The following is a 13,611-nucleotide window of genomic DNA, read 5'->3' as shown; positions in this document are numbered from 1 at the left end:
AGCAATTAACGGAAGGACATATACAACCTTCCGTATCTCCCCATAATACTCCCATTTTTGTTATTAAAAAGAAATCTGGTAAATGGAGATTATTACAAGATTTAAAAGCCATTAATAATGAGATGGTTATTATGGGACCTGCTCAATCAGGGATTCCCCAACTGTCTGCTTTACCAAAAACATGGCATGTTCTAGCTATAGATATTAAAGATTGTTTCTTCTCAATTCCAATTCACCCCGAGGATAGTCCACATTTTGCATTTACTATCCCTGCACTGAATCATGAAGGTCCTGATCAGAGATATGAATGGAAAGTACTCCCTCAAGGGATAGCTAACAGCCCAACTTTGTGCCAAATTTATATTGATAAAGCAATCCAGCCACTTAGAAATCAAAACCCTGAACTACAGATATTTCACTATATAGATGATATGTTAATGGCACATAAAGATAAAAACACATTGCTAGAATGTTATGCCACGCTTACAAATTTATTAAAAAATTATAATCTAGAGATAGCAATAGATAAAATACAATTAAATCTTCCAATTAATTATTTAGGAGTTCTATTATCCTCAACCATGGTCCGTCCACCAAAAATTCAAATACGAGTAGATCAACTCAAATCACTTAATGACTTTCAAAAGTTATTGGGAGATATAAATTGGATAAGGCCTTATCTAGGCATACCAACAGGAGAATTAGGACCTTTATTTGATATTTTAAAAGGTCCATCAGATCCAAATTCACCCCGCATGTTAACGCCTGAAGCTAGAAAGGCATTAAAAATCATTGAAACATATATGGAAAATATGCATTTGGATAGAATTGATATAAGTTTGCCTTTATTATTTATTGTACTACCGACAAAAAATATTCCTACAGGGGTATTTTGGCAAGAAGGTCCATTATTATGGATACATTTATCTTATTCTCCTAATACTATTCTTACTAGATATCCTGAGGCTGTAAGGCAATTAATACTCAAAAAAATAAAGGCAGCAAAAGGAATATTTGGGATTTCTCCCAATAAAATTATTACTCCATATACTATGAATCAAATTGATGAGTTAGCTAATGAGTTAAATACTTGGGCAATAATCATATGTAAATCTAGTGTTCCATTTGATAATCACTTGCCATCTAATCCTTTGTTGTCTTTTTGGTCTAAGCATCCTATAGTTTTTCCAAAAATGACAAGAAAAACCCCTATCATAAATGCTCCAAATATATTCACTGATGGGTCAAACAATGGTACAGCAGCAGTAGTTACTCCTGATCAAACTTTTACATTTTTAGTACCCAAACAATCAGCTCAAAAGGTAGAGCTCAATGCAGTATTGCAAGCTTTTATGATATTCAAAGATTCTACATTTAATTTATTTTCTGATAGTCAGTATGTAGTTAATGCTATCGTATCTCTTGAAGATGCTGGTAGGATTTCTCCTTCCTCTACTGTTTTCTCTTTGTTTTCTGCTATACAAAGTCTAATCTGGGATAGAAAGGATCCATTCTTTATAGGACATATCAGAGCACATACAGGATTGCCTGGAGCCCTTAGTTTGGGTAATGAACTAGCAGATAAATCTACACATGACATACATATTTTCTCCACAATAGAAGAAGCTATAAATTTTCATAAAAGGTTCCATGTCAATGCTAATACTTTACAAAAACGTTTTAAAATAACTAAAGAACAAGCCAGACATATAATAAAACAATGTCAAAATTGTGTAACATTTTTGCCACAAGTTAATCTTAGAGTCAATCCTAAAGGACTAATACCTAACCATATTTGGCAGATGGACGTCACACACTTGCCAGAATTTGGAAAATTAAAATATTTACATGTTACAGTTGATACTTCTTCTGGATTTTTGATGGGCTCCCTTCATCCCGGAGAAAAAACTAAAGATGTTATAGCTCATTGCTTACAAAATTTTACCACTGTGGGTGTTCCTAAACAGTTAAAAACCGATAACGGTCCTAGTTACATCTCCAAGTCTTTTAAACAATTTTGCTCATCATTTGGCATTACTCATATAACAGGAATCCCATACAACCCACAGAGACAAGGCATAGTTGAAAGAGCTCATCAAACTATAAAAATGTACTTATTAAAGCAAAGGGAAAAAATTAGTAAGGGGTATATATCCCCCAAAGATAAACTTAAAATAACCCTTTTTACTCTAAACTTTCTAAATTTGGATTCATCAGGACTTAGTGCTGCGGAAAGACATATGTATCCGAAAAATGTACATAAGCCTAAGGTACTTTGGAAAGATATTCTAACAGGACAATGGAAAGGTCCGGACCCAGTAATAGTCTGGAGTCGGGGCTCCGTCTGTGTTTTTCCACAGGAGGAACAGCAACCAATTTGGATTCCAGAGAGATTAACTAAAACAATTTCTACAGAAAAAGAAGATGATTTGACTCAAATCCATAACAGCTGATATCCAGAGTTCCAGCCTAGCTATTCTTGCATCTGCGACAGTGATTTACCACAGTGCCTTTTTCAATATCTATTTTATTATTTGCATTTTTCCCACATCATAAAGTTCTATTTTATTTTATTTTACCTTATTTTTTAAGCTCATACAAACCTAGGTTAATGTTTTTCTGATCAGTTTTATTTTTTTGACTGTTTTATTTATTTATTTTTTTTAACTGTAAAGTTTTTAAACATTACAATGGAGATTTCACCTAGCTATAGCTACAAGGCCTTTATTTACTATTGTCTTATATGTTCTATGTTATGTCTGCTGTTTTGTGTTGTATGTCTGTATGTGTGTATGTCCATATTTCATTTATAAGGAGCGCTCATGTATATATAGATACAAGTATTAAAAAAAAAAATTTTTAGTCACATGACTTATATGGTTTAATTTACTTTAGGTAAACAGCTGTTATTAAATTTTGTTTTTAAAGGTGGTTAACAGATATGTTTGTTTACTTTCACCTTTCCTTTTCATTATATTTCATAATTCTGTTCAGGATAATGTCTCTTTAGCAACATGGCCATAATTCTCATCTCCATCCCAGTGCCGGTGAAGACTAAAACCAAACTACAACTTTTATGATAGCTATCACTATAAACTGTATAAATTCATACATCAATCAAAATAACTCAATAAGACTGCTCAATCAAGGACTTAATTTACTTTGGGAGGAAATGGACATATTGATAGACTCCTCCAATTTGAACTGCTCAATCAAGGACTTAATTTACTTTGGGAGGAAATGGACATATTGATAGACTCCTCCACTTTGAACTGCTTACACAACTTGCCTGGACTATGTATCACCTGTATGCATTGTGTTCTATTTGTTGATACAGCGAACTGGTAGTGCTAAATATCTTAGTCGATGTGTCACCAGTGTTTCCATAGGAGCCGTCAATTGGCTTGGTGTCGTGGCAATTCTGCGTCTTTCTCCCTTCTGCTAGTGATGGTCTAAATTTGGGGGCCAACAGAGGTGAGGCAAGAACCTCACCCCCCCACTGGCACCAAGGTTAAATTTGGGGGCCAACAGAGGTGAGGCAAGAACCTCACCCCCCCACTGGTGCATAGGCCTATTACACAGGTATGGCTATATACTGGACCGGTAGTCAGTGACGGGTATGATTCGGTTACAGTGGTATCAACCTAAGCCAGGAGACTGACGCAATAAGGTCAGTTTTCCCATGACGGGTAAGAACCATATATGAATTGGACATACCTAACAGGCACGGTCCCTAGCCACATTTGCCTGTTGTTTATTTAAACAGAAGGGGGCAGATGTTAGGAGCCACAGCAAAAATATTGATACAGGCACCTTTGGATTTTATGACTGCCAGCCAGCAATTCACATTCATATGGTAATTGGACTCATGCTGTCTAGCTGGGCCCATTTTCAGGACTCAGGTTACTCATGTCACTCTTGTAATGGGAGAGTTCCCATTGGTTGGGAAAGGATGGTAGGAGGGTGTTCCGGGGGAAGGGGAAACCGCCCGGCTCAGGTAGAACACACACGTGGCGGACCCACCTGTTAGGGGACGCACACGGCCTCTCTCTAAATAAAACTTTGTCTCAGTTTGACTGGCTTGTGTTTTTGTGCCCAACCGGGTTGCAAGATTGCAAGCCCGCGTGCACTGACAGCTCAGCAGGGAATCGCTCAGCAGGGGTGCCGCAGGCAGTGCTCGGCAGCAGGAGCGGGACTCAGCCGGCCCGGGGCCGGGCAGTTTGCGGCAACCATTTAGCTGGGGGTGTAGCTCGATGGCAAAAGAGCTTGCCTAGCATGCTCAAGGCCTTGGGTCCATCCCCAGCACGCCCCCATCCCAAAAGAAAAAGCTGTTTATTATAAATGTATTCTCATTGATAAACTGTACATTTTGAAGAATCACATTTATACATGTTCTTGTGTATAAAACTGAATTCAAAATATAAAACTCCATGCTTCTCCTGGACTTTGGTGTTTATATATTCACAGTGTCTTTTGAAAGCTAAAATGTGTATCATTTTTAATCAGTTTTCCATCTATCAAGATAGCACACACGTTTCCAACTTGCCTGGCAGTCAGGTCTGTACTCCACGAGTTAACTCAGTCTCACAAAAACAGCTTCTCACAACATTCCAGGGATATCAGAAGGGATTAGGACACTTTGTTGGGGGAAGTCTGGTTACAGAAGGAAGCCAGGGAAACCAGAAGGAGTCTGAAGGAGACTTAGGGTGTCTTAGGAAGGCTGGGCTCATCTCAGCTCTTCGAGACGCAGATGGCCGCCCCTTTGCAGTCGGCTTGGGTGTGCGAGGAGACAGGCCGAGTCCGACCTGCTTACCCACTCCTTGGACCTAAGAGCCCAGAAGGCAAGGAAGCAGCTGACTCGGGGAATGGCAGCCCTGAAGCCTTGCTGGCCTGGCCACAGGGCTGACAGCAACTCCAGCACCATCTTCAAAGGTTCATGGCAGCTGCAGTCTGGCCTTCCTGGAGTAGTTCTGGGATGTGACTTAGATATTGTTTCTGGTTGAGTAACCTCTGATCCTGGTAATCTTCCCTGCAAGATTGTGAATCACGCAAAAGCTCTTTAATATGTTTATTTTAGGCTTAAATCATCTGGGGTTTGTTTCTGTTGCTTGTAACTAGGAGCACGATGCAGACAGGGATAGATGCCAGATACTAGGAAGTGCTTTGCCTCAAGAGTAGAGGGGGAGGGGAAAGCCACAGAAAGGTGGGGATCCAATCCCTGAAAAGCACCTCAAAACCTTGCTGTGAAGCAAGAAGCTGGGCTGCAACCAGACCTTCCTAATTAGCTTTCATGCTCTGCCTCTCAAATTCTCATGAACTCACTCATTCAGTACACATGACATGACACAGCACCACCAGGTGCCAGGGACTGTTCTGGGCCCTGGGTGACAGGAGGGAAGAAAGCCGCAGCAGTGATTTCCAGGGCAATATGGGTCAGAATGAAAGGGGCCAGCGCAGAAGCACCTCTGCGTGCCAGGAAAACCTAGGCTCTTGCAGTGCCCAATGCCATGGTTTTTTGTCTTAATATTTCTTTAGTTGCAGAGTGGACACAATATCTGTATTTATTTATTTTACTAGGCTGAGGATTGAACCCAGTGCCTCACACACACAAGGCCAGTGCTCTGCCACTGAGCCACGACCCCAGCCCTCAATGCCAAGTTCTATAGGAGCAGCAGTAGCCACGGTTGTCAGGACCCAGCCTGTGTAAACAGAATGTGGAGACACAGGCACAGAATGGGTTTTGTGGCTTCCGTAGGAGTCGATGCAACATTCTCTTCACACCAGTCTTGACTGAGTCCCCATTCACTCCTACTCCAAATGTACCTACTTTGACCAAAGTGTGACATGCAGGCAAACTGGAAAATAACTATATTTCAAATGTAGTGAAGGTCAGATCGCCTGCAGATTTACCTAATGTCTTTCCCTCTTATCACCTAAGCAAATTTAGCAATCCACACAAGAATATAAGCATAATAAAATAATAATTTTAAAAAAACTAAATGTCTTGGGTTTACTTCAAGTGCACAATACCAACCATACCTTTCAAAATAGAAAAACTGCATACCCAACAAGTCTTTGAACTTCAGTTTGGGGTTTGCATCATCGTATTTCTAAGTTATGCCAAAATAAATCAGGAGACCCTAGCTTTCGGATTCTCAGAAGGTAGAACTCATGTCCACAAAGAAACATAGCTGGAAAATAATACGTGACAATGCTCATAGAACATCAAAACATATATAAACATGGGTTTTGTAACAGTGGTCCACTTATGGTTTGACTCTGTCCCTTGTAGCTCTAAAACTGACATGTGTTTTCATCCCAAACTTCTCCTTCCTGACATCCTCTTCCCATCTTTTCTTCTTGACCTTCTCCCTGTCCATCTCCTCCCTCCCTCCTTCCTCCTGCCCATCTCTCTTCTCTGGTGTCCTTCCTAATCTCTCCTCCCTAATCTAGGGAAAAGGGATTCCTCTGAGTCACCTCTGTAACCCCGAACCCCTAGCTCCCATGATGGGCAGAATCACAGGCTCTGAGACGGAAGTCCCTTGTTTCTCCTTTGCTAGTAAAGCAATAAAACTTCTCTTTCCATTTCCTCAAAACCTTGTCTTTGTTACTGGGTTGGAAATGGGGACAAGGACCCAGCTTTCAGCCACATTTTGTTCATACAAGCAGAATCAGTATGTGTTTTGTGACTTGTCTTCACTATTTAATGTTGGAGAACATTCCTTTTAAACACCCTTTTAGTTACTCCCTGAAACACATATCGAGTTAACTCTCTACTACCATGAAAACCTTTTAAATATAAATATGAGAAAAGAATTGCCCTGTTTGGTGGGAAATGAATACTTTACTAACTCCTTGAGGTTCCTGTCTTCATGTAGAGTAAAGAAAGAGGATAGAATAATGCTTCTACCCTAGAGCAGCCCTCTTGAATTCTTTGGATGACTTGTTCCTTTAAAAATTGTTGTAAGTTAAGGACCCCCTGAAATATCTAGGCACATAATTTTGTATATTTATAATTATAGGTTCTGTAAAGTCCTCCAGGGCTCGTGAGTGCCTAGTCATGCACATTCAGTGTTATTAATTAAGGACACTAAGTGGAAAAGGCTACTTCCACTGAAGCATACCTAACCCAATGACTACTTTGGCTAGATATGGGTGAGGAAACTGCCCTGCCACTCTTGTCCTGCAAATTTCTTCCTCTTCACTCCTCTGCCCCTAATAATCGTGGCCCATGAAGGGACCCGATCCAGTATTCTAGATCTGCCCTGGGCCTTGTTCTGATGTTGGATTGTGATGAGCTCATGTTTACAGGCAGCAAAGGAGGTGGGGGGTGGGGAGCAGACAAGGGCAACTGCCTGGTCTCCAGGTCACTCCCCTGCACACAAAGCCTGCCTAGGACTAGCTATGCCAACGGCAGAGAGGAGGCAGGGAAAAAAACCCTCTAAGTTAGTTACCAACTTACTGTGGCAGGATTATCCACAACTTAATACAAAGTGAGACAGGCATCTTGCACAAATGTTATTTGGTTCATGGTACCTTAAGGAAGCATTTGAGAGTCGAACAGAAAGATATTCCAACATCAGCAAGACTCCAGCTGTTCCTTAAAGCAGCTCCTGCATACATCAGCTCCAGGTACCGCCTGCCTTGTTCATCTTCTGAGAGAGGAATGTGGAAATAATCCTTCAAGATAACAGCATATTATGAGGAGAGTAGATCTCTAAGTTAGTAGACCGGAAAGGTAATCTCTCCCCGCCCCCCTTTCTCTCTAGCTCTCACTCTTTCTCTCTCTTTCTCAAAAACATTTCTCCACTGAGCAATATAATTGGGGACAAAGGGAAGAAGTATCTCTAGACCACGCCAAGAAGTTTACAAACAGAATTTGGATGGGATAAAACTATGTCTTCATTTCGTGAACTCTAAATGAAATTAAAAATTTCCTTAAATTATGCTCGACAGCAACAAACTAAAGTAGCACTTGTCAGCTGTATCTGTGACTTTATCAGAATAAAAAGTCACTAATATGGAGCTGGGGACATAGTGGTAGAGTGTCTGCCTAGCATGCACAAGGTCCTAGGTTCCATACCCAGCACACACAAACACAAAAAGCCACACATACTTTCATTTTCATGTCACATTACTGGTGTGGCAGATATTTCAAAATGTCATTCATACTGGTCACTGCTTTGCAAGGGTAATGGTTGTTAAATGCACTGCTGGAACCTGTTAGTGGATAATAAAGCAAACTCTCTACACCATGCCTCTACATCACAAATTTGATTTTTATCATTTGAAAATTTTACTTCAATATAACAGGCTTCCTTTTTTATCCGTATGTATTTTACCTTATGTATTTACAGATATTCTGAGAAAGACTTCGTAGGTGTCACCTAACTTCCAAAGGAATCCATGACACATATGGTTAAGATCCCCCAGGTTAGAAAATCCCGGTTGTGGAAATCAACCATGTATCATGTAACTCAGCTCAACAAATGCTTCCCTGCCATTGGGAATGACCGTCTCCAAGTTAAATATTTGATGATCAGAAACTAAATATTTTACTTAATATTTTATTTTAGTGTAAATATTTATAAAAAAAATATGTAAGGAAGATACTGCATTCAAATAGTTTCTTATTCTGGCGCTATGATCCTTGGTGAGATAGCCTCTCTGAGCTTGGCTTACTCTGAACACAAATGAAGTCACAGCTCACAGTTGGCTGAAGTCCTCTGCTTCCAGAACCCTTTGATTCTTTTTATTTGCTTGCTTACCAAACAAAACGTCTATCAGATGACTGGCATTTTCCACTTTCATGGCCTAAAGGTAGTGTCATGTTGTTGTCTTTTAATAAAGAAATGCTATCAGATATGTGGGCCATGAACAACCTTTTTTCCTGAAAAGTTACTGACTCAGTTTGCTTCCTCATCCAACATACCCAAAATTGCCATATTCTTAAAACTGTATCTTACAGATAGTGAGGTTTTCAAATAGTTTTTAGCTCCTTGTTTACTGAAAATATGCTGGATAGTATCTCTATCTATGTACATTTTAAACTATACTGCACAATCATAGTTAATATACATTTTAGTGGCTTGGGACAAAGTACATACCTTTATCATCAGCTTGATAGCTTCCACCGTTTCATCTGCTGAAACATCAAATGGTTCAAAAGATCCTTCAAAAGCTATGAAAATCCTCATCATGCAATTACCTTAAAAAAAATCCCACTTGATTTCAAAGATCCTGCTAAATAGTTGGGAAAATTCCAACTCACAATTAAGGACCAAATTGATGGTTGTCCCTGTCAAAGGTGAGAGAATGTGGAGATCCAAGAGTGTCACAGTGCATCCCAGGCAGAGGCCACCTCTGTGTTGCAGGAAGTGCTTCTTTGCCACAGGAGAAAACTGACACCTGGTTCCCCTATTACAGAAATCAGCACCCTTGACAATGGCTGAGGCAAGTGTGAACAAGCTTCCCATGTGTAAAACAAAAGCACACACAGAATGACACCTTGGAGATGTGGTCACCACCCTGACTCTTGACTTCCTACTTACTCAACTATAGCAGAATGAAGAGCCCTTAAAAACAACCCCGTGGCTGAGATGCACCAGAGAGAGAAGCACCCCACAGTTGGCGACCCTGGAAGTTCTCTGTAAATAACTCAAGCAGAAGCATCTGGTTTCCATAGCGACTCTGTGTGCTTGTTTTCTGGCGTCTTTGTAATCCTGCCACAGGGTCTGGAAATACCCATTTGCACCAGGAGATGGATGTGTAGGCAACCGCAGCTTTCCCTGCCCGTCCCTGGAATCTGCTCACAGCAACACGGTGGCGCGACATTTCCCTAAGTTCTGGCCTTTCTGTTACTTAGAATGGCTTACTATTGTCATCTCCTCCAACCCCACTTGGTGTTGGTGGGAAATGTTTAAAACCCTCTCACGAAGTGAGTGAAAACATTTAAGCACCATTACTCAAGTTTGTAGAGGAAGCAATTTACTGGGACTTAGACTCTTCTGAGGTCCTTTGTTGATTCATCTGGTTTAATGCTGTGATATCTGTTCCCTTTTTTTCATACACATTAATCTTGCATTCTTTCTGAAGTACCTCCTGACCTAGAATAGTCATCATCTTGCATTTCTATTAATATTGTGGCCAGGGGACTGGGTACTGGGGATTGAATCCAGGATTGCACCATGCCAGGCAAGCACTCTACCCCTGAGCTATTTCACCAGCCTTTTTTAAAAATTTTATTTTGAGACAGGGTCTTGGTAATTTGGCCTGGTTGGCCTTGAACTTGGGATCCCCCCAGCCTCAGCCTCTGGAGCCTCTGGGATTCCAGGCTTGTGCCACTGGGCCCAGATATTTTCTTTTATTTTTACCCCTTTTATTCTTAACAGCACTCAGACACTGTTGTCATGCGACAACTGCCAGTTAGCCTGTTCACTGTGAAGGACATGGAAACTGCCAAGTCCCGTGGAGAAAAGGAGAATGAGGGGCTTGGACCTTCACAGTCTCCCATGTCTACAACTGCCCTGACTGCCACTGTCGACACATTCTGCTGCTGCTGAGTCTCCCTGAACCCTACAACACTCAGACCCCTGTTGTGACCAGTTGCCATTTTCCTCTTGAGAATGTGCCCCTTCGCTGTCAGTGCAGCATCGCTGACCCATGGAGTCTGTCACTGTTCCTTTTTCTTTCATTTGGTGCCAACCCCTAGGATGGGGTTCGCGGCTCTTCACCCCCTTCATCCTAACAAACCTCGGCCATGCTTTCATATTTCCTCTTATTTTTCTTTTCCTTCCACCTTATAGAGGAAGCCCTTCACACTTTCCAGGTCCACATCAGCTAAACAGTGGCCAGTATGTGACCTGAAACCAACCCCACTCTTGGGCTGGGTTTCTGCTGCCTTATTGCCACATGGATGGCAAAGACCTGTATTGGGTCCTTTTCTGGTGTTGGGGACTCCCTCCTTCTGCCCCTCTCCTCTCCAGTCCTTCCCTGTCTCTGAGTCCTCCAGATTAGAGGCTGCTTTTTGCCATTTTTTTTCCTTCATGCATCATGGCCTGCTCATTCTTGGGAGAGGTAAGGTCCCTTCCAGTCTCTCACAGAGTGCTCTGCCATCTGGACCTTGGGGATCCTCCACCATTGGGAATTGCAGGAGGAGAAGCCCTCTCATTCACTTGATGCTTTGACTATATCCCTTGTGGCTTTGAAACTTACATATTTTTTTTTCTTTTTTCCCATCCTTTTCCTCCCTGGTCCTTCTTTTCCCTGATCTTCTCCTCCCTGATCTCTCCCTAATCTCATTTTTCTCTAAATCACCTCTATAAAAGTCCCCTATTCCTGCAGATGGGCAGAATCACAGCCTTTGGAACAGGAGTCCCCTGTGTTTCTCCTTTGCTAGCAAAACAATAAACCATCTTTTTCCTTTTTCTTAAAACCATGTCCTCATTATTAGATTGGTATTGGGGGCAAGGACCAAGCTCTCAGCAACAACGGGAGACATCAAGCGACACTTTGATCTCAACCACCACTCTGCCAATCCTCTCCAACATGGGGGCTACTCCCCCTTAGGTTGTCTCATAAATAATTTTAAGACCCTCCACTTCCAAACCGACCTTAAAATTAAATGCATCATTGGGCTGAGTACTCAGATCTGGCTGCAATATAAATTAAACAACCTGCATCAATGGCCCAAATTTGGAATGTTTGATTCCCAAAACCTCTAAGACTTAAGACAATTTCCTCCAACAAAATGGCCAATGGCCTGAGGTTCCTTACCTCCAAGCTTTCGTTCTCCTTTGCTCAAGACCCTCATTATACCACCCTTGCTCTACTCTATAATTAATTCACTGACTGCCCGCTCCCTACGCCTTCTAGATCAGGCCTTGACCCCCCCAGCCCTCTTTTTCATGTACTGCCCCCCAAATAGCAAATGAGCCCCCAGCAAAAACAAGTGAAGCTGGAGGCCATCAGGGAAGGTTTCACAGACAGGAGTGACTTGTAGCTATCAAAGGAGACTGTCAGAGTCACAAGCTTTGAGTCAAATTGAGACCTGCAAATCTTCCCAACCTTCTGTAGTGGAGGCTTGATCTGTTTTTGTAAGTGCTTGTATGATCACCTAGCCCCAATATTTATCCCTCTTATTGGTCTAAAAAAGATGTAATGTGGCACATAAAAGTCCTGACTTTACTAAGAAAGCCCCTAATTGACACAGATAAAAGGACCTCTACTAAACACACAGGTGATGCCAAAAGAAAGGTATTTTACAAAAATCAAATAGCATTAAACAACGACAACTCATGCGGGCATCTGTGACATCATAAAAGCTAAGTGTGGTGCATAATAATTCTATCAAATGGGTTCACTGTGCTGACCCCCACTTGCTTTGTTTTCCAAGAAGCAATGTACGTGCAGCCCTGCCTGGCCTCTGTGGACAGGATAAGTCACATTCCTTAGCAAACTACCTGTTCACTGCAGTAGAAATGCAGTCCCCAAACAATGTTGATAAAAAGTGGGCTGGATCCCCCTTCACCCTACTTGCTTCAGTTTCTTTTTTGTGGGAAAAAAATTGTGCATGGGACAGAGGAAGGCTTGAGACAAACAAAGGCAGTGGGCTGGGGCCACACCCCGGTGCTGCAGGAAGGTCTCACATCCTAAGTCTGACCCCGACACCCAGCAGGGTACCAAATATCGACCACTGTCACTGTTTGTCTCTGTTTCGGATTGACTTGTCCCAATGTGGAGGGCACCCTCACCCAGTGAATCTTGATCCAGAGATGAAACCTCAGTCTGACCTGAGGTCTTTGGGAAAGAGTGCCCCATTAATCTCTCAAGCCTGAGCCCCGCAACCTCTCTCTCTTCAGAAATGCTTCTACCCCAATTCTGTCCACACTGTCTGCCCCTTAAACAGGGACCCATTATGAGAGATTCCCAAGATAGAGCTCCCCCAGCTTTGAAATTAGACTCCCTTCTCTAGGCTCTCACAGGACACATCTCCTGTACTCCCCTCATCTGGCCAGAAAAAGAGAAGAAAATCTGTCTCAACTTAGAGTAAAACTATGCCTCATCTGTCCTAGTTCAGGAATCCAAATTACTTATTTTCTGAGGTAGAGATGTCACCCAGAGCAATAACAGGCTTGCCTCCCTCTTCAAATTGAGGAGCATAATATGAAATCATGGTCCTGTGAGTGTGAGGACCCAAAAGGACAACTGGGGAAATGAAACATGGTTAGAATGCCCTGTACATGAGGTTTTGCTCAAAACAGCAGCTTCCCTTACTTCTTAGTTTCTGCCAGACTCTCTCTCCAAGGCCTACAGAGCATGCAAAACTTTCAAGATTTACAAGGCTTTCAGAGAACCAGTTGAGAACAAAGGGGAAAAAAAGTGTCACTTTTAAATACAGGCCACTTGTGGAACTTAAATGGCTGGTTATCTTATCTCTTCTTAGCAGTCTAACATGCTGCTTTCTTAAGAAGTTCCTCCCTAAACACTACAGCACAGGGAGGGAAGATGGAATGATCTCATGGATTCAAGTCTTCTGTACCTTGAAAATCTTTATCTAAGGATTTCAGGGCTCTCTCTGAACTGACTCTAATCTGACCCCAGCGTGCACTC

General features: G+C 41.9%; 1 protein-coding gene across 1 annotated transcript in view; it reads right to left on the bottom strand.

The window, feature by feature from the left end:
• Ankub1 (ankyrin repeat and ubiquitin domain containing 1) overlaps nt 1-9,197 on the bottom strand; it is a 33,527-nt gene extending 24,330 nt beyond the window's left edge. The window contains exons 1-2 of the mRNA XM_026379876.2: nt 9,108-9,197; nt 7,537-7,680 (exon numbers count right to left, since the gene is read on the bottom strand). Coding sequence (XP_026235661.1) covers nt 7,537-7,680; nt 9,108-9,197 — 234 coding nt within the window. The remainder of the gene's footprint in view (nt 1-7,536; nt 7,681-9,107) is intronic.
• Between the last annotated feature and the right edge of the window lie 4,414 nt (nt 9,198-13,611).

This window comes from Urocitellus parryii, chromosome 2 (assembly GCF_045843805.1).
Source record: "Urocitellus parryii isolate mUroPar1 chromosome 2, mUroPar1.hap1, whole genome shotgun sequence".
Lineage (NCBI taxonomy): Eukaryota > Metazoa > Chordata > Mammalia > Rodentia > Sciuridae > Urocitellus > Urocitellus parryii.
Note: the sequence above shows the minus strand (reverse complement) of the source record. Positions and strands in the feature narration are given on the sequence as shown.